We start from the raw sequence: 21,665 nt of genomic DNA on the forward strand, positions 1-21,665 counted from the left end.
TAATCAACCTTAGGGCTCTGATACCACTTGTATGGTGCCCTATTGTTGCGTGGATCGTAATAAGATGTGATTCGTTATGTCAAGAGTGCGGAATCCTCTTGAGATAACTAGATTGCTATTGCCTTTTGTTAATTAATAAGTAATTAATCAACCTAAGGAGGTGCACAAGGCTTAAGGTTCGTGTAGAAGAACACACGAAGGAACAATTAACCTTAGCTCTGAAATTCGTGAAATAACTATCAAGGATTCGAAAATCATTAGCCTAATTTTGTAGATTAGGTCTTGTATTTATACTAGTTGATATTGGGTTGTGTGGGCTTCGGCCTTAATCGCGTAATTAAGCCCGAATTAACAATAAGTCAATTCACCTCATGCTGACGTCAACACGAGGGTAATCCTTCATGCTGATGACGTCAGCACGAGGGACGTGCCTTTGACTCTTTGTTTGACTTCGTTTGGCTCGTACATAACATCCAATCATCGTTTAAGTGTTCTACGACACTTATAAACCTTGATTCTATGTTCTTGTACCTGCAAAACAATATATAACACACAAACACAATACAAAACATAAACAGATATAATATTGAAGTTCAAACGTAATCATTAAATATCAACACAAGTTCTTATTTAAATGATTACACACAAGTTCCTAAAAACATAAACGATAATCAAATCTATGTTGCGATTGTCACAACGAATCTGCATCTACACATTACAAACAAAAGCCAAAACTATTGAGACCGGGGCTTCACACGTAACAATCTAATAACCCCAGGATTTGGCACATTAGTAATATCATCAATAAAGTAACTATCATAACTAGCCAACTTCGTAATGGCTTGGTCAAAAGATTCTTTAGCCTTCGTATACTCTGGGGAACTTTCAGCGTGCAACACGGAGCATGCCCCTATCTTCTTGGAAGCTTTCACAACAGAGTCAAGCAGGCCTAAACCAACGTCCGGTAGCTTGAGTCTCACAGACATATAAGATAATCCTATCAATGAGAGCCCGAACCTATTAACGAAGCTCCGCATTCTCTAAATCTTTCTGAAACAGTTCATCATGACGCCTTCCCAAACCAATACAAAGAGCCTTCACAACAACATCTTGCTCCACCAAATGTTTCTCATGGTCTGCAGTCCTATCAAATTAGCCATCAACAACGCTATCAATTCCTTCAACATATCCTGAGAATACTCATACTCTTTACACAAACCATGCACAAGAATATTCTATGCACCACTTTTCTCTTCCATTGCCATATCCTCCTCCATATATACGCAAGCAGTAGAGCCAAAAAAAGAAATCGGTAACGCACTCATAGATTTCTTTCCCTTCTTAGCAGCAGTTTCATCAGGACAATCCGGAACAGAAACTTGCATAGAGAATCACCCGATATCAGCAACCTTCCCTTTAGAAGACATGACCCTAAAAAGTAAAAAGAAGGAAAAAAAAAGTAAAAAGGAAGAAAAATAAACGAGGAGAAGAAAAACCTGGTTGCAGATATTACAACCAATAGGAAAAAAAAAAAAGAAAAGAGAGGGAGAACCCACAGAAGTGATTGGAGAAACAACAGTTGAGAATAATATATGACGACTCTGTATTGAAAAGAAATACAGTATGATATATATACTATAACCCCCAAACCCTAACCGTCGATATGTAGCCTCAAGATTCGTGCCTGACAACGAATGACAACTTGACTTTTGAGATCCAAAAAATTTACAAAATACCCCTTCGCAAAATATCAAAAAGGTGTGTTTGGTCCAAAGCAAAAAAAGTTGAAAAACATTCGTCATATAAATAAAATCAGAAGCATGCAAAGTTAAATTATAATGGATGTTTAAAAATACACAAGTACACAACTGTACCAAATGATGAAATTATGAATACAAAAAAAAATTATATATTGTCAAAATTTGTTTATTTAATATCAGTGGTTTTTATTATTTTTATATAGTTTGTAATCTATTTGTTTGTTTATGACTTTTATTTTATAATACAATCATCTTTTACTTTAAGAATGCAAAAAATGCATACTCAAAAGTGTTTGTAATCTATTATATCGTATATAAACTGAGTTGACATTGATAGGGGTGTTCATAAGGCGGTCCAAACCGACAAAACCGAGAAACCGAGCCGAATTTGGACCGAAACCAAGTAGAACCGAAGATCACGGTCCGGTCCACGGTCCCTATATATGATGCCAATCGGGTCTCGGTTCGGTCCAGGTTAAAACCGAAAAAAAACATGGTGGACCGAAGAACCGAGAAATGTGATGGAATTTAAAATAGTATAGGATTCTATCTTCCTTTTATTTAATACACATACCTTTTATTTAGCCTAATATCCTAAATGGGTATAGTGGACGTTATTTTCTAATAGAAATCTTCAACAGTCGGTTCTCCAAGTTTCAGACTTAACATTAAACCTAATCATATTCTTAATTAAATACTTATACCTATATCTATTAATGTTTGTTTTGAAAATCGGAGATATAGCTAGTCTGTAACTTTGTATCAACTATCAATACTTAATACACAAATGTTATAGCTAGTAGATCGACTAGTAGTATATATAAAATGATAACAGTTTGTAATTGTATGAATACATAAATGGCCTTAATCTTTAAACAATTCACAAGTGAAATTGGCTTGGCACAATCAAATCAATAAACTCCACTTTTGTAACATTAAAACAATGAATCAGTCACAACAAAGTAACACAACATGTAATTTTTGAATAGAAATTAAACAAACATTACATAAAAATTAAAGCCCAATACTCGGTCCTCGGTCCAACCTTTCAAACCCGAAAACCGACTATGAATCGAGCATGAACCGAACCGAAGATGCTGGTCCGGTCCTCGGTACTATGTTTTTTCAAAATCGGTTCTCGGTTCCGTCTGGTTCTTGGACCGTGAACACCCCTAGAGATTGATCTTCTAATGAATAAGTTATTATTAATCGAAGACATTTGACACTATAAAATATAAGGTGAAATAAAACTAAAAACTGGTTTTAAATTTATAAAAGTTGAGAAAATAAAAACAAAATGATTTTTTAATTAACAAAACACTGGTTTTAAATTTATAAAAGTTGAGAAAATAAAAACAAAATGATTTTTTAATTAACAAAACACTGGTTTTAAATTTATAAAAGTTGTACAAGTAAATACTTCAAACTAAACACACATTAAAGGGTAGAGAACCCGATTGAATGTAGCTAGTGTTCTGGTAAGTACAGGATCGTTCGCAGGACACTTGCTGTAACACCCGTCGTTTAAAAAATATGGATTTCCAAAAATTTTCGCCTAACAGCGTCAAAGAAAGCGGAATTAAACTTTAAAAGTCCAAACCAGCAAAATCTGTTTGGTTTATTCATTAAATGATGTTGCCAGCCATATCATTAGAACAAGTCTAAATGGAAGTCCTTCGGTTTCCCAACATTAAACAACCGACATTATATTAAATACAAGTCATAAATATCTAAACATAAATGAATGTTTAATGCGAGCAGCCACTATGGGTAAACTACAGTCGGCTTCAAGATCATCTACCCATGCCTCACATCTTCTCACATCTACCTGCTCACTAATGTTGGACCGAGGGCACAACACATTTTAAAAAAGCAAGTGTTAGCTAACGAATTAGCTAAGTAAGATAACACATGGTTTATAAAACATTTGTCCATTTAAAACATTATAGAAAAGTCATTGAGATCGTTAAGGCACATATCATCAATCATATCATCCACATACATATCATAGCATCAACATCTTTCATATTAGGATGAATCACCCTAAATGTGTTTAGTCATCATTCATATCTTTTTCACATATCATCTTTGCAATTGTGACATAAGTCACACACATCATATAACATATACATCTCATTAAGTGTAACATAAGTCACACCCGACTAAATGGACAAACCTTACAGCTGTACATCAATGTCGTTAAGGAATGGCAAGCCAATCCAGGAGTAGTCCGTATGTTCAAAGACATTGGTGGTTAATCACGCCACCCTGAGATACTCAAACCACGTAATTATGTTGCAAGGAGCCACCCAAGCAACCACATATATGCACCCGCCGGGCAAGGGCAAGTACGAGTTAAGCTTAACACTTCCCACGTCATTTACGAGCTCGGTTTACATCACATTTATTTTAGGTGTCCACGTTACCTAAACATCATCACATATCATCTTTTACGTTTGGGCCCTTAAACGTGCACGTGTGATGGCAACTTAATAATTTTAGTGAACTAAATGAATAAGCCATGTAATCATGCACATTTCACATATGATCAACATATATCACAATTCAATTCATCTTAAAACATTACATATCATTTCATAGCATATCATTACATCTCATATATTGCACGCCATTTCATAGCATATCATTACATATCATCTTTCATTACATAACATAGCTCATTACATAATGTATTTCATAACAACTCAATCATTTCATATCATATCATAACGTGTCATATCTATGGGGTAGCATTTCAGGCTTCAATATGCATATACATAGCCCATATCACCTCCCGTATAATCCCGAATACCCATAAGCAAACAAGGTACCATTTGGGGAAGTTATTATATGAAATCTATGTTTTTGTTGAACCCTCAGCGTGTCAAAGTAGTGTATCTTATCTCGTTGAAGAGCACAACAAATGATAACGTAAGTTATCGCGCTTTGCAAGTATTACCGACTACCTATAATCATTAAACGACCAATAAATGAGCTAACCAAAAACCCACTTATTTATGGTCATGAGTCATGTCTAAATACTTATATATATGACTCACAACAATGTTTGATGCATCCGAGGTTCGTTTAATACTTAAGGGTTTACATAACTTGACGGAACTCGACATTTACTCACTAAATTAACCTTTCTGGAAACTTGACATCATCATCATCTTCTAAAGGCATTACCATTAGAAAGTAGACTCTCTCACGATTCCGTGGATAGCTTATTTTTCAAAAACGGAGTTACGGTTCAAAAGTTATGGCCTTTTGAAAATTTTGTCGCTATTACGTCGCAACTACCAAGTTGCGTCACAACTAAAGGTCAATGTTTTCTGGTTGCGCCGCAACTTAGTAGTTGCGCCACAGCTAGTCCCGGTTTTGCACAAAACTAATTGTTTAACCTCCAAAACTTAACCAAACACACCCCAAAAGACCCCAAACCTTATGAACGACTTTTGTACCTCAAAATTCACCATTTTAAGACCATAATGATGCAATGAAATCATTGATTAACCCCTACTTGATTTGCATCACAATAACAAACATTTAAGGTTACTGAATCGATTCAAACGCATGATTTCGACATCAAACAACCCCCTATTGACTTAGACCAGATATGAATTGAATCAAGGGATTGAAATGACATGAAATCAATGTAATAATACCTGAAGATTACAATAAGGATGCAAGCTGTGGATTAAAACCTCTTCAAATCACCAATAAACGATGAAATCAATCAAGAGAATGCTATGGGGCTAAAGGGGGGCGGCTAGAGCTTCAAGAACAAGTATAATCTCTATGTTTTTTAGTCTAATGACATGTTAATTACCCCTTAACCCGTTTTTTAGATTAGCCCTATGTCAAAACTGGTCCCTAAGCTTCCAAACGACTCATATTAAGCTCAAAACACCTATAGGGAATACTTACAACTCATTAAACACTTCAAGTACCTCTAAAGGCATATAAATACACCTTAAACACATTAATACATCAATCATTAAGGCATTCAAGCCTCACACGTTTAGGCGTTTAGCACATCAAACACATCTAAGCGTTAAATCCCCTAGAGACTTAACGGACACGTAATGTTGACTTAACAACTCAAGTCAACCGTTAATTAAAAAGTTTTGGATGTTACACTTGCACTGCTTAGTCTAATAATATGTGTAATTTTAGCGATTGGGGGTTGTTACGATTTCCTATTTAAGCTACCGAAGTGAAAGCAAAATAGAAGCCGCAACCGCTAGGTTTGGCGAGAAGCTTCTTTTAGCCTAGATACTAAAACTGTAAAGCAGAATACTGTAATTAAAAACAAGTACTTGTTTGGCATCTCCGATCACATGCATATGACAATTACTACCCTATTTACTGCTAGTCTATTAGAAAACTTATTCACGGCTCAGATTCTCGTTAGATTGACTTTACCTATGTAAGTAGTGATGTCGTTAGACTCACACTAATCTTTAAACAAAGTCTCGTTAGATTTATTGTTTAAGCTTTATTAACCTAAGTTTGTGTTACAGATTTGTCTTTTAATATACTTGGCTCTTAAGCCATAACCAGATAATAATTCCTCTGGTGACCATAGTGCATGTTTCCATGTCACTAGATCGCGTCTGACATTGTTAAGCTTCATGTTCAACTTATTCTAATTATTAACATAATGGATTCGTCCATTAGAACTGAATCACCTCTTACATCTTTTTAAAGACCGATTAGTGTTTTCCATCTTTATGTATTAGTTCTAGTGTATGATTATAGACCGATCATCATAATTAAACTAACACATGCAGATATAGAACCTATAACAATATGAAGAACTCATTAACCATGGATCTACGACAAATAGTAATCAATATCCAACATATCTAAAAAGTAAAATAGAATAAATAAAAAGTCTAAATGATCACATCAATCCAAATAAGTATTCAGCCTACTAGCCTGACATTATTAAGGGAATAACAAAGTCTGAAAAGATGAAAGACATTGTTTACAAACTGAAAGTAAATAAATAGTATAGATCTAGGTTGAAGATGAAGATCAAGAGGTGTTAAAAGCTCCAAATCCTCCTTGGAATCTGCAAATTTCAAACTAGGGTTGATGGGTGTCGACAAGGGCCACTGGATCTGCTGTCTTTTAGGGTTTGAGGATTCTTCTTGTATTTATATGCAAGAAATCGTAACTGGCGCCGGGGTCTTCAAATGTTGATGCCAGCGGTGCTAGCAGCAGCTGCGTCTTCTTGATATGCTTCGTTCAACTCCTGTCTTGCCTTCTTGTGTCTTGTAACTTCATCGACCTTAAAGTTGAGTTGATAAATTCCATTCACCCTCGCTCGCATCTTCCGTGAACCTGCATTAATATCGAATCCATTAAGTGCCCATAGTTCACGAATATTAACTCATTTAGATATTAAAATGTGATGAGCGGATAACTTAAGTGTACAAGTTTTCTTACTTTTACGACATTTCAAAGATTAGTTATGCAAAATGATTTGAGAAAGCTTTAAGACAAAAGTCGGTAAGCTATAGCTAAAGGCAAAGATAACCGGTCAATCAAAACTAAAAGTTAACCGTATATTCGTGTTAATACCTCTAAAACTATTCTATAATTCCACATGTCTTACAACTCAATCTTACTTCTTTCTGCTGACTAGTTAAGCACTTAATTAAAGTTTGTATAGCAATTAGATCTACTAGGTACTAGCAAGGGATTTATATCTTATTGTTAGTTGTACTTGTGCTTCACTACTTAGATATACTCTCACACAGTCATGCTCGCTAGCTAAACACTAAAGCAGTTATACAATATTATCATCTTTAATAGCTGAGACAGCAATTACAGGTCGGTGGTTTCCAACTCGCATATCGACATAAACTCAACTAATGGTTAGAGTTTATACCTTATATCAAGATAGCAGTGACAGGTCGGTGGTTCCCCACGCGCAAAGCGACATAACTTGATATGTATAATTTTACTGGTTTAATAGCTCTTTGAACTCTTTTATTAATCTACAGATGGTCTTTCTTAAGATTTTACTAAACATTTCATACAATAGAGATTATCAGAGACCCAAAATGACTCATACACTTACTTATCATGCAACTAGTTTACAATTAATAGTGTAAGAATTAAGGCGAACCATACATCTAAAATAGTTCCTACACAAGTACTTATATCATTAGAGTCCAATTAATATACCCATACTAATAACTAATAGTTTCAATTGCTAGGCATATTAAAGTACGGTTAAATGTATGGCAAACATAATCGCATAGAATTCTTAGTCTAAGCTCTAATCAATTTGAAAATATGAATAACCACAAATCTATAGTTAAAGTATGTTCTAACTAACCGTTCATCTACTAAAGCTAATACTGGTTAATTATCGCCATCTTTTGTCATCTTGCAAAGCTTTTATTCTCAAAATGTTTTTGACATAAGAAAATTTTAAATTTTTGCATGAGTTAAGTAGTAAAAATCTTAAATTTTTAAACAATAAAACACCGGGTTTTTCCTATTCGATCCCCCACACATAAATTGTAGAACGTCCCCGTTGTACTAAACAATGGAAAACAGGAAGGGAAATAGGAAAAACATAAAAGAAAATAAGGAATAACGAAACTTCCCGGGTTTAGATTGTATGAAATGTTGAAGATGACATGTGTGGAGTGATTGCGACCGATAATCATCTTTGAAGGTTGAGTCGACTCCATTTGATGGTGATCCATTTATGCTTCTCCATCTTCTTCTCTTTTTGATATTTTATGATTTTTTAATTTTTTGGATTTTTGGGTTTTTCTAATTTTTTTTTTTTTGTTTTTTCACGATTTGGTGTGCGGGATGGAGTTACGAGCGGCGCTGGTCCTTCAGGTGAGCGGTGTTGGGTCTGTTCAGGAACACACCAGCAGTGCGGGATTTCCAGTTGAGCGGCGCTGGTGCCTCCTGCACTTGTTTCTACGTCTGACTTTCCTCACGGCTTGGTGTCGACACTCCCCCACACTTATCTTTTGACCAAGTGTATAGCTTATCTTCAAAGTAGAAAACAAAATACTCCTACACACTTCAATCAAAATATCAAAAAGAAATAACAAGCTAAAACATAAATAAAATGAAAATAAAAACAAAACTAAACACGATTGCAATTGAGTTACTTGTTTCTTCAATCCATTCAAAGCTTGCATCTGTGAATCCAAAGATAATTCTCATACAAAACAGATCACAAATGATTATATTCAATACAATAAGCTTAATTGCAATTAGTCACAAATTCCTAAAAGGATAAAAATAAAAATAAGAAAAGCTTGGGTTGTTTCCCAATAAGCGCTAAATTTAATGAGTCTTCAGCCGGACTCGACCTAGGAACTAGGTTGAGGAAGAAGACGGGGTCGGCCGGGGGGCGATCCCATTGGGTAGCGTTGAAAGTAACTTATGGCTTATTTCATGTATGGTCCTCTTTCTAGTTCAATGTACTCCAGTACTTCAGAAAATGCCTTCTAATGATGTATTCCATGATGCAAATTGTTACCTTACTGACTTTGATGAGGATGTGGAAATAGTTTACGAGGAATTTGGTATGTGTTGTATGAGGATGTTTTAGATCTCCACACATTCACTATACAACTTGAATAGATCAACCAGTCCAAAACTTTCTTCAGTTGCACCTGTTTGAGGTAGATAATGGTAATGTTTTATTTTAATTTTCCTTAATTTGACCCCAACTATCTCTTCTTATATAACCCTTCTTCTGACAAACTCCTCCAATCTTTCTCCTTAGAAGACTTTTCTGCTGTTGTTGATCTTCCAAAGACATGAAACACAAAACATTAACCTCTTCTTCATCATCATTAGATAAATCATCAAAGTTCTCACTTTTCATTAGTTTTGGCCATCATGCATTTGTTTTTCTCATTTTCAAAGGACATAAAAGCCATGAGTCTTCAGCTTTTTGTATTTCATTTTGCAGCTATCAATAGGCCTTTAAAAATTTGGTTCAAAGTGACGAGCTTGATTGTTCTACTGAATAGATTTGCATTCTTTGATAAAATGACATTTCTTGTCACACTTAAAGCATGTAAAATTAACCTACTCCAGATAATTTCATGAACAAATTTGGAACCAGTGTCCATATTCTTTAAATTTTTATTTAAAAATAGAAGAGATTGTCTCTTGAAGATTTCAGATCTTTACACTATTATAGAAAAATGATACATGATCTGATCCACAAAATTTAGTATACACTAGAGAAATTAGCATTGAGACATGATACAGATGATACAAACAAGACCACAAAGAACCAAATGACAAATTATTCTTCATCTATGTTGAACCCGCCAATCCGTTGTCGCCTCTTATCAAATACTGCTTTAAATGATTCACGCTCTGCACGAATCTGTTCATGGAATACATTTTGCCTTTTCGACTCAACAATATTATTGGCTGGTTTTAAGTAAGCTTCTAATAACGGGTTTGATTTCTGTTACAATTAGAAGATACCAATTAGTTTAATGTACACACAAAAACACACAGACTCGTCCCAGGAAAACTACAATGAGTGATCTAGGAATTGTTTTTCTATTAGTAAAAAGTCTAACATATTATTGAGATATGAATATAGGAATTTTGATTAACCAAAACCAATAACAAGACAAAATCGTAGAAAGTCATTTTAACTTTTAGTTTTATCTAAAAATGTAAGATGTTGCAACTATTGTAGGATAATAGCATATATAAAAGAAGCCATTATGCTATTCAGAACACTTCTTTTATCTTTGCCAACTTACCAAGTTGTACCCGGAACCAGGCCCAATAACTAATGATGATGTTTTTCTTGTTGCACCTATTGAGAAGCCTACATTTCCACCCTGGAAAAGAGAAGTCAAGTTACAAAGGGACATGCGACATAGTAAAACAAGATATTGGACCAAATATAAATATAAAAAATCATGTTGCTAAAATGTAGATGTGGCAACTTTGAACCGTTCAGTTGCATTTTAATTCAAAAGGCCAAATAAAAAAGTTGTCCCTACTTTATTGCATAAAACCTCCCGTATCATTTTATTGAAGATATAAGATTATGATTGATATAATATCGCTCTTGTAGTTGTATTTCGACACAATGACAAACTACTATAAAACAAGTGAAACTTTTGTGCAAAAAAGTGATTCAAATCAAGCCGTTCAACCTATATTAAAAACGGAGAAGCTTTGACCTGTTACCCTTACACCCATTTTGCCACCTCTAAATTAGAAAATGCCTAATTATGCACGTCATAAGGTTCAAATGCTTAGACTACCATCAACGATGTATTATCATGGTTATTCATTAAAACAAACTAAGCAGCCATATATACCAGTGCACATACCTGGTCACCCCATTGTACCGATTTACCTTCCTTGCTATATGCATTAATTAAACCTGACAGAGCACTAGCCTTTCTCTTCCCATCTTCTGCTTCAATAGACTCACTTCCATCCAAATCGTTAGACCATTTACTTTTACTCAAATGGTTCACTTCTTTTTGTTGGTTTAGCACAGGATGTTTCAAATCTGTTACTGGACTTGCATCTAGTCATAGAAAGAAATTAAGAGAATGTTCCAATGATAATACATGTTTCTTTCAAGAAATCAGCATCAAGATACAATGTCTTGTGCCCTGGACATATATTGCCTAAATCTACATTACATATTAATTTAAAACTGCATTTCCAATTAAGACACATGCGATATATGAATATGAGTTTTCAAAATGATTATGTGACATTTGATCATCAACATTGTTATCATATGTTGCAGGATATAATACAATGTTTGGATGTGCCTCTTGGGTCTAAAGTTGGAAAAATCAGATAATAAGTTGTTTGAGTGTTTGCCAAATGCTGATTCTTTGTAAAATTGAAAAAGGAAATCTATAAACACTATAATAGACATTCGTAAATATTGTTGGGGTTATTTAGAGTTAAATAATCACTCTTATAAAAACCACCTTTATATCTAGCATGTCATATACAAGTATGTATATAAGCAACTAGACCAAAAGCAAAACTATAACACGTCAATTAGTAACCTCATATGCACATGGCTTCAGAACATACCGTTAGGTGTAAAATTATCCACCTGATTTTTGGTTTCCACCTGAGGACTTTTAACATCAGTTCCCTGAGAAGCATCTATAGAATCCTCATCTTCCATATCCATGTCCACCTGTCGATCACATATAGGTCAATACTCACAAAAGCTAAAAGCAACTAATGAAGAAATTTGCAGCATGACATCAGAAAAGAATGGCTATTTGTCTTTCTCATAAAATTTAAAACCACAAATATATATTCCTCATCAACAATATGGCTAACATTTTCTAAACACTTTTGTAAACATTATGAAGACAGTGTAAAATCGAAGTCCATGATTCCATATGATGTCAATCAAGAGAATATCTAATATATGGACCCATCTTTCTCATTTGGCCTGATTGACCCTGTTCCCTTTGAAGTTATCTTTCAGATTAAACAGGCAGGGATAAAACACAAGACAAAACAATCCATTCTAGGGTTGAAAAATGTCACTTCTGTGCACAGTACCTTAACAAGGTAAAAGAAAACAGCCAAGGAAAAGAAACTAAGCTTACCTCTTGAATCCCGTTTTCATCAACATTATCTCTGTGGAGTAAAGACTGCAAAAACAAGGAAAAGATGACGAAAAAGTGTAACAATATTCCACTAATATCTGCTACGTATCTATTTTATTCCTTAATGTAACCCTTTGTTCAACTGAAACAGGCCACACATGTCAATCAGAAATAATATGAGATAAGATATTCCAGCATTCTTACGTCCGCATTAATCTGGAATACTCGATAAAGGATGTTTAAGCCATTTGATTATATCAAAACTATAAAATTTTAAATGCATATGAAACAGCAGGATAACCAACCTTTATATCCATTTTCATGTACAAAGATGGAGCTTCTTCCCATTGTGTAGCCATCTTCTGTATATTATCCAAGGTAAAATTATGTACATTCCTAGCCGCACAACCCTGAAAATATAAGATGGTAACTGGCAAGCACTCTTTTCCACAACCAAAAGTTTAATTGTATTCCTAACATTCAGTATTCGGCAGAGGTGGCAAAATTGTCAAGGGTTGGGCTGATTAGTTAACAGCTCAGATGTATACTATTTTCTTACATGTCAAGTTGAGTTAGCTACTTTGGTTGGCCTCATACAGTTGTTGACCAAAGTGAGTGATCCTTGGTGCAAGTCAAAACAGGTAGGGTCACCACTTTCTAAAAAAAAGTAATGACCTATATAGTAATTGAAACACCATATTATCACAATGTTCCATCAAATATTTGCTTAAAGTGATTTCAGAACTGTTATATATCGGAAATTACACTTTGGACAGCTTTAAACCAGTTCAGTTTTTAACAAAATATTTGGGTTGAGCCAGTTTTCCCTTTAGAGATAAACAACATCATAAATTGACCAATTCATGACCTCTAGTATCTTATATCAGAAAGACATATGCCGTATCTAAACTCACCACTGGATCCTTGTATGCAGCTTCCACTATGTATACTTCATATCCCGATCTCTGCAAAAAAAGGCAAAAAAACAATTAACATAACAGGAATTCATACTTATCACGAATCTGCAAGGCCCGTATCATCATGTCACATGGGATTTTAGTAAATAATCGTACTGAAAAATTTTAATAATCACTTAATGCCATCTAATTATAGGATCGTCAGGTCACATGGTCATCTTTTGATATTTCACAGATACAAACGCCTTTTTGCTGCAAAGTGACATATGTAATGGTTGTAAAGCTAATGCCTTTGAAAGAATACATATGGTACATCTAACTAGTTAAGATAGATCACATAATACTCCAATTACACTAGTAACATCAATTTATATTTAGCATATGCCCACAGGGTATGAAACAACCAGCAGCAACATAGAAACACCAAATTATGCTTAGCATTCCGAATTGCCATCAGATTATAGAAGACCACGGTCAATCTCCAGATCCTCTTATTTCCTTTAAGAATGGTCTATTGATGCATGAACATAGCAAAGAATATCACAATGCCTAGCATAAGTTCATTAGTTACATTTCACTAGTCGGCTTTTAGACATACAACTAAACCACCAAGATTTTCATGTTTAATGGTGGTGGTATAGTCGGATACATATCTACAGAATGAACTATAAGTCTTCTCGTATAATAATCAAATCCGATGAAAGCAACAGTTCAGCAGGTGGTAAAATAAGAGAATCAGCTAACTAAACATACTAATTCAAGAAAGAGTTGGTGATTCTTGCGGAGCTGGGTGACATGTCAAAACTGATATAGTTCTACATGTCAGTTGACCCATAACACTTTTTTCATAAACCAGTTTTATTAGATTCAGCGAAATGATTACAAAATCTAAAATGTTACAACTTACAATAACAATCTAAGTATCATAAAAAAACAGTTCATAAATATGTTTGCACTAAGTAAGAATACAAGTCGAGCGACTTTCGATCTGTCCAATGCAAGTCATACTTAACTAACTATATTAATTTTATCAATTTAACTGGTTAGAGATCAAGCATAACCCATGCCGAACCATTCATGAAAGATAAGTCAAAATTGCCACTTCAAATTCCAACACAAGTCTATCACCATAAAAGAGAACGACAAAGGAAGGGGGAAGGATGATACAAATGTCAAAAAAAATGCCGTATGAATTATAAAGATAGCTGAAATGCTGAATCGTTAAAATTTGTTACTTTCAACTAACGGTGAAAATAAGAGGTAAGTAACAAGATGCCAGTGATGAATTTAACTATTCAAGAAAAAACTTGTTGAATTCCATTCTTTAGCAAAACGGATAGAGATCCTCTAAAGTTGAGATAACTTTAGAGGTGAAGTTGGATAATTTTTAGCCCTTGGATTAAAATGAATGGTCAAGATTCAATATTTGAATCTTGACCTTTGATTTTAACTCAAGGGTTGAGATCTTCCAACTTCACCTATAAACTTGTTTCAACTTTAGAGAATCCTAATCCTAGTAATACAGCCTATGATGCTATTATAGTTAACAATTCAACAGTAATAACACATAGCATTTACATCATTATAGCAGATAACAATCATTACACCACATGATTGCTTCTCTAAGGTAGACCAAATTTTGTATTTCAACAGTATCCTTTATTTTGACAGATATATTATGTTGGTGCTAACAAACTATCAAAGAGCAGCCAACAAAAAGTCTGTTGAAACGAAACACAAGTAATAGTGCGATTCTTAAAAAAAAATTATTCAGCCAAGCCAATTGGGTATCCACATCAACTAGTGTTGAAAATGGAGACCCATTAATTAGAATTTTGTAGATTTGCAGGCATCAATAATTCAATATACAAACAGCTATAAAATAGGATATCAGAGAACACCAAGCATTCATTGTCATCCTAGTGTTCACTATAGACTGAAAAGGCTGGGACATGTAACTTCTAGAAACACTTTGTTCAAAATTTCGTGGATTTTAATTAATGCTTCGTGTGACTACAGATACTACTTATACCAAGAGATATGATGACTGTGCCTAATTCATTCGATGTTTTCACTCATGCCTGTGTCAAATTCTCTCCCCTCAACCTTCATCTTTGAATTTGAAGTTGTCTAAATCTCCTTAAACACACTTTCAGCAATACATTTTAAACAAAACCTTCAACTCAGATGTGCGCTGCCTAACCAGGATATCCCAGCGACTATTTCTAACCATTTTCATAGCCAGCCCCAAGACGTTTACGTAGGGAGGTTTCAAACTGCAGAGGCTGAGACCTCTTGTAAGAAAAAAAAAAAAAAAAGAAGCGTAGCCACTAGCCACTAGGCAACCTCAATATATATAGCCATTTCAATTCAAAAATTTCAACATTTTAGGAATCTTAAACTAAATTGTCTAGTGTTGACCTTAAGCTTAGAAACCTATCTAAAAAACACAAGGATAGCTTGCCCATAAGCAATATGAAAGAAACGAACAATTAAAGTGAAATATTGCATGCTCTCCAATGACTCCACAATGAGTGATCTATAACGGCATTTTCTTTAGTGTTCTAGCAAAGTTTGCATCTCTAGAACCAGAAATCCAAACAAATGCCAGCCACATGTAACACTAAGAGGTTTTAAACATGCAAATAGTACATCAAAACGATATGCTATTGTAAGCATATACAAAGCAAACTTGCTATAAAAATTGTGTTCAAAAGTCAAAACCTAACAAAACCACTTAAAGAGTTGATCACACTGACTAAACGTTTCACTAATAACAAAAAGCAAATAAGTTTGCTCACCAGATAGCACTAAGAAGGTAAGTAGTAGCAGAGGGTATGAGAATGAGAGAATTGAGGGTATACCTTAGCAGTTGCCCAAAACTGAGCAAAATCAGCTACCCGCAGATTGCGGTCATCCACTAAGACGAGCCACAAATACCAGCAACAACAAATAAGTCAATTGGCTTAACAAAACTGCATCTGTTGTTAGTGCCACTTATTCTACAATCACTCTAGATGCTTCACCACAACCCATGAAAAACTAACATTCTTTTTGGTTTTATATCATATTTAAGGAGTATAAATCAGTATTAAACTTTTCCAAGCACTAAATAGGATCAGTAACTCTAGACAAGTAGCCATTTAAATCGATATGAAGTGTGTTAATATTAAATCATACAAAATTCTCTAATACGAAGGGCAAACGCTTTGATGGAAAGAGGTGATCAGGAGAAAACTACTCCTAATGCTACAGGATCAAAATAAAATTAGAAGATATAGGATAACAACAAACCATAAACACTGATATACTAAAAATCTAGCGCTTTGTGCCAGATAAGTCATACCAATTATAAAGGAGAAAACCCCCTCATCAAGGGTTTTTTTAAACGCCTTCAGCATGCTTGCTCGATAAGCCTATGCATAGATACATACGCCAAGTTAGAATAATATAACAATTACTATCACAAAAATCAAACCTAAAATAGAACATAACTATGGATATATTAGATAATAATGAGAAACAAGGGTTTACACTAGTAACTTTGCCAGATTAGGCAAGGTTGACAAAGAACACTTACGTCCAACGCTTTTAACTTTTTATAACTAATAATCGCAAGAGCTATAATATAACGGCAATTTTTCAATAATTAATCCTTTTTGTATACTTTATTCAGGAGGTTATGTGCATCAAAAATACACTTAGGCTTTTGACTCATTTGACCTGTTAAATATTCAAGTTGTTTTGTAATTTTACCCATGGTATAGATAAAACACAGCCAGAATCAACCCATTCAAAAGTGGGTGGTGATATGTACACCAATAATTTATTCCATACACCACCAATTAATGCTTTAACAAGTTGTACATATGGTGTAATGCATGAGTAGCTGGCATATGTACAAACGTAGTGGTATACATATCACAACCCTTTATATGTAAATAGATCAAAAATTGCCCCCTCTATATTCAACCAAAACTTTAATCAACTTAAAACGAGATTCTTTGCTCAATTTTAAACAAGTAGTAAATACCTCCTCCATTTCAGGTTCATAACAATACTCCATCACCTTCTTCATTACTTGTCTCTTGCCTCTAAGAGCGCCAGAAGCCTTTGACAACTCACTATCTTCAGCCTACAAAATAGATCCATGATATTTATAATCGTAATGTCCAATTAATAAAATATGGATAAATAGACAATAAGAAATGTAAAACATTCATATGGATTAGTGTGTAAGATAGGGTTGGTCAGGCGACAGATGAAAGTGGGTTAGCGTCAACACAGGTGATTTTATGCATGTTACTACATGGGCAAGGGCGTGTTAGACCGACAGGGCGATAGTTGCTTGGTTATGTTGGTTTTAAAAAGAAGATAGGCGTACAAAACCGACAGGGTCCATTTCGGAAGCACAAAAGCGGTGAGCTTTTTGTACGCGAGGCGCACACTTAGTCACTTATAAAAATATATATATAGAAATTATTTACATAGTATTTATAACACATAAACTACCATAATACCATTATTAAGAGCCTCGTTTAAGTCTGCCTTTGATCATACTTGGTGTTTGAAAAGAAACCACCAAGAGATTGTTGGTTTCGCTGAGGAAGAAAGAAGGGATCAATCTTGTTGAGAAAGAAAGGGTAAGCAAAAAAAATTACTTATTAAGGAAAAAACTCCTGTAAAAAAAGCTCTAAGCCTTGCGCCTAGCGCTTAAGCCCAAAAAGCGAGCATTTTTTGTAACCCTGCGCCTTGGGTACCAAATCATATTTGGTGTTTGAAAAGAAACCACCAAGAGATTGTTGGTTTCGCTGAGGAAGAAAGAAGGGATCAATCTTGTTGAATGTTGAGAAAGAAAGGGTAAGGAAAAAAAATTACTTATTAAGGAAAAAACTCCTGTAAAAAAAGCTCTAAGCCTTGCGCCTAGCGCTTAAGCCCAAAAAGCGAGCGCTTTTTGTAACCCTGCGCCTTGGGTACCAAAAATCTCTAAGGCTTGCACCTAGGTGCGCCTCGCTTAAGCGCGCCTAAGGCACGCATTTTAAGGCTAAATACTACTCCCTCCGTACCAACATTACATTCCACTATGGAAGTGTGACACACAGATTTTATAAAGTCACTGTCAACCAATAAGATGTTATACTTTTTTTAGAATTATTTTGAGTTTTGATTGGTTAAAACTTAATTTGGGACCGAAGGAGTACTAACGCAAATATATAAATTTAGATCATTGTAAGCATTCAGATAACGTTAACGAGATTCATGTTTAGCTTGAAACTTTCACATTAGACCCTGCTGACTCGTTACCAATGTAATAGAAGCCTAAATTGACTTGTTTCTGTACATAAGGATTGCAACATCTATTATGGGTTAAAGAAGAAAACTACAGACCTTTTCAACTTCAGTCATGAAGTACTCATCCATGGAATGAATGCGTGGTGCTTCTCCGCCATTTTCAACCTCTACATCACGCAACATCTTTGCCATATAGCTCTTTCCGCTACCTGCAAATATGGATGTAGAATACGAGTTAAGTGCAATGTAGATCCCACAACTGATATAAATCAGAACTTTCTATCTTTATGGTTCTATTCTTAGCATATAAATCACTTATTTGCATGAAGCCAAAAAGGAAGTTATAAATCACTCTGTAAACTGGTTGTAGGGAAGCACGCACTTTGCATCAACTACCATCAATGGTCACAAAAGGAAGGAATGGAATGATGTTAAGTTCCGATTGGTAGTGAGGAAATAGTTTTTATTAAAAAGAATAGAAAGCCATATCCAATATCATGCAAAGTACCTGGAAGCCCACGTAGAATTATCACCAGATGATCAGGCCGAGATGCTCGGTGTGGATGCTTAAATATTTGAGAAGCATCAACAATAGTTGGCTTCTCTAGAGGTAAATGCCGCAATGGAAACTGTTGAGAATCTCTGACATATCTTTCAGATGAAGATTGCCGTGTATGAAAATCCTATCATTATAGGAGTATTTCAGGTTAAAACATACGGGGAAAAATATACCAAGGGTGACTTTCATCTAATAACAAAAATCAAAAAATATAAACGATCATTAGTAGGAAAAGGAAACATCTAAAAACGATTTTACAGCAACAATAAAAGCAATGAATTAAGACTTTCTCGAGATCCCAATTTGATTGCTTAGCTCTAATTTTAACATTATTTTAGAGCACTAAAAAACTTGTCATAGAGCCAAAAGTGAGATATCCACATTGAGCATTTTAATCTGAATTAGAAAGGAACTCCAACTGAAACTTGGTTTTCATGAATAGTTAATGAACATGCAAAATGGTCCACAGCCCTTTTTAGGCTACCATTTCCCGTTTCCTAGACTTTTTTCCATGAATATTCACCCGATAAGGTTCGAACCCGTCTCTATTCTAAGACCTTTCATGACACCTTAACACTAGAAAACCTTAAAGGAAGTTTATATTTCGTCTTCGTTTATTGGAAAGAATAAGGTTTCGTCTCGATTATTACAAGAAATAACTTAACAGAAAGAAGACATAAAAATAAACTCCAAGTCATACCTCGGTAGAAGAAATAGTCGAAGCATGATGACCTGCATAATCATTATTAGTATAATAAACCTGTCTAGACGACGGGTTATCCAGAACTGCAGAACGAGCCGATGAAGAATCTACTGCAGAAGAGCTACCAGGGACAGGAAAAAAAGAAGGCTTTTCCATCGGTGGCTCAAAGAAGTGGTTCCTTGGAGGTGGTGGTGGCGGTGGGTCGATCGGTAGTGGTGGTGGAGGTGGAGGTGAAGTAGGAAGCGGAGGTGGAGCATGATGAAAATCCGTCCCAAACGAATTAGGTTCATAATTAGGTCTAGATTCCGACCAATGATTGTTATTATTATAGGGAACATGAGAGTTTAAATTAACATCATGTGGAGATACATAATCATGATGCATATGCAAATGGTGTGGGGGAAACTGACTCTTACTCGAAAGTGAATAATTCGATTCTAAACTATCGAATCTAGAAGGGAAAAGTTCATAAGTTTGATCATAAACAACATCAGTATTAGTATTAGTATTCCCGTGATGAACTAACCTATCATCAACATCGCTTCGTCTACGTTTTAAACCGATTTCTCCGGAACCAAAATCCGCAGCAGCGTTACCATGATCATGAATCAACTTCAAAATCCTCTCATTATTATTAGGATTAGGATTAGGATTATTATCAAATTTCATTCTTTTAATACCTGCATTGTTACCAATATCATATCCATTATAATAATCATTATTATTATAATTATGATTATTAGTATTAAATGTATTATAACGATGATTAGAATCGAAAGAATTAGGAGGGGGAGTATTATACGGAAACTGGGGAGGAGGAGGAGGAGGATTGTAGGAATTGACTGGGGGTGAATAATGGAAATTAGGGTTTGGGATTGGGGGGCAAAAAGGGAAGTGAGAAAAAGAGCAAACAGGGCAGATGTTGTTGTTGTTGCCGGGAATCGATTGCCATGAATGATGATGATGATCCATCGATTGATGGTGGCCACCAATATCTACTATCTACGTACCCAACAAAGATGTACTTTTTATGCCTTTTTTTCTTCTCTGAATTTGTGAATGTCAATTGGCCTTCAACTATATTCCGTTATCTGGAGTCGATCCACCACCTAAGACAACCAATATGTCTTTATGTAATTTGTTACTGTATTACTCGTATTTAAAAACTTTCAAAACTAAGGATGCCATTTAGTTTTTGTTTTCATTTTCATTTAACGCTTTTAAATTGTAATTTCTTAGAAAAGTTTTTCTAGAAAAAAAAAATTTTCTTCTCCAACTTTTGCACTAAAATTAGAAAATTGTTTTTTTCAGAAAATTTTCTTTTTCTAACTTTTGCACTAAACTTAGAAAATTCTTTTTTTCAGTTTTTGTTTTCACTTTTCTATTTTTTAAACCTAAAATTAGAAAATAAGTGAATTTGAACCTGTTTTCTAGTTTTTTAAAATGAAAACTCCATCTTTTATTTTGAACGCGTTTTCAAAATTTTCAAGGGTTTTTAGAAATGAAAAACCTTTTCATTTTCTAGAAAACTAAAAATGGAAAACTTAAAAACATTTTCTCCAACTAAACGCGCCTTAAGTTCTTTTTCTTTTTTTTTCGGTTAAATATAGATACATCTATACCTATAATTCTATACGAGATGGGTATCCGCGCAATGCGGTAGTGGTGGTGCTAATGACGGTGGTGGTGACGATGTGGTTATTAATCTTAAAGTAATTGACGTAAATGATAGTGTAGTTATTTTATAGTTAAATGATTTATCTTTGGTAAATAACTTTATTAAGAATATTATAGAGATATTAGGAG

At 34.6% G+C, this 21,665-nt stretch overlaps 1 protein-coding gene across 1 annotated transcript; it reads right to left on the reverse strand.

The window, feature by feature from the left end:
* Positions 1 to 9,922: 9,922 nt before the first annotated feature.
* Positions 9,923 to 20,973, reverse strand: LOC122606976. Its single transcript, XM_043779889.1, has 13 exons — positions 19,857 to 20,973; positions 19,106 to 19,280; positions 18,694 to 18,806; positions 17,339 to 17,440; positions 16,652 to 16,721; positions 16,170 to 16,225; positions 13,303 to 13,353; positions 12,694 to 12,798; positions 12,389 to 12,433; positions 11,856 to 11,964; positions 11,126 to 11,328; positions 10,544 to 10,624; positions 9,923 to 10,236 (listed from the first exon to the last, which is right to left on the reverse strand). The coding sequence occupies exons 1-13, from the start codon at positions 20,829 to 20,831 to the stop codon at positions 10,069 to 10,071; spliced, it is 2,253 nt and encodes a 750-aa protein (XP_043635824.1). The 5' UTR covers positions 20,832 to 20,973; the 3' UTR covers positions 9,923 to 10,068.
* Between the last annotated feature and the right edge of the window lie 692 nt (positions 20,974 to 21,665).

Source organism: Erigeron canadensis, chromosome 7, assembly GCF_010389155.1.
Source record: "Erigeron canadensis isolate Cc75 chromosome 7, C_canadensis_v1, whole genome shotgun sequence".
In the NCBI taxonomy this organism is placed as follows: Eukaryota; Viridiplantae; Streptophyta; class Magnoliopsida; order Asterales; family Asteraceae; genus Erigeron; species Erigeron canadensis.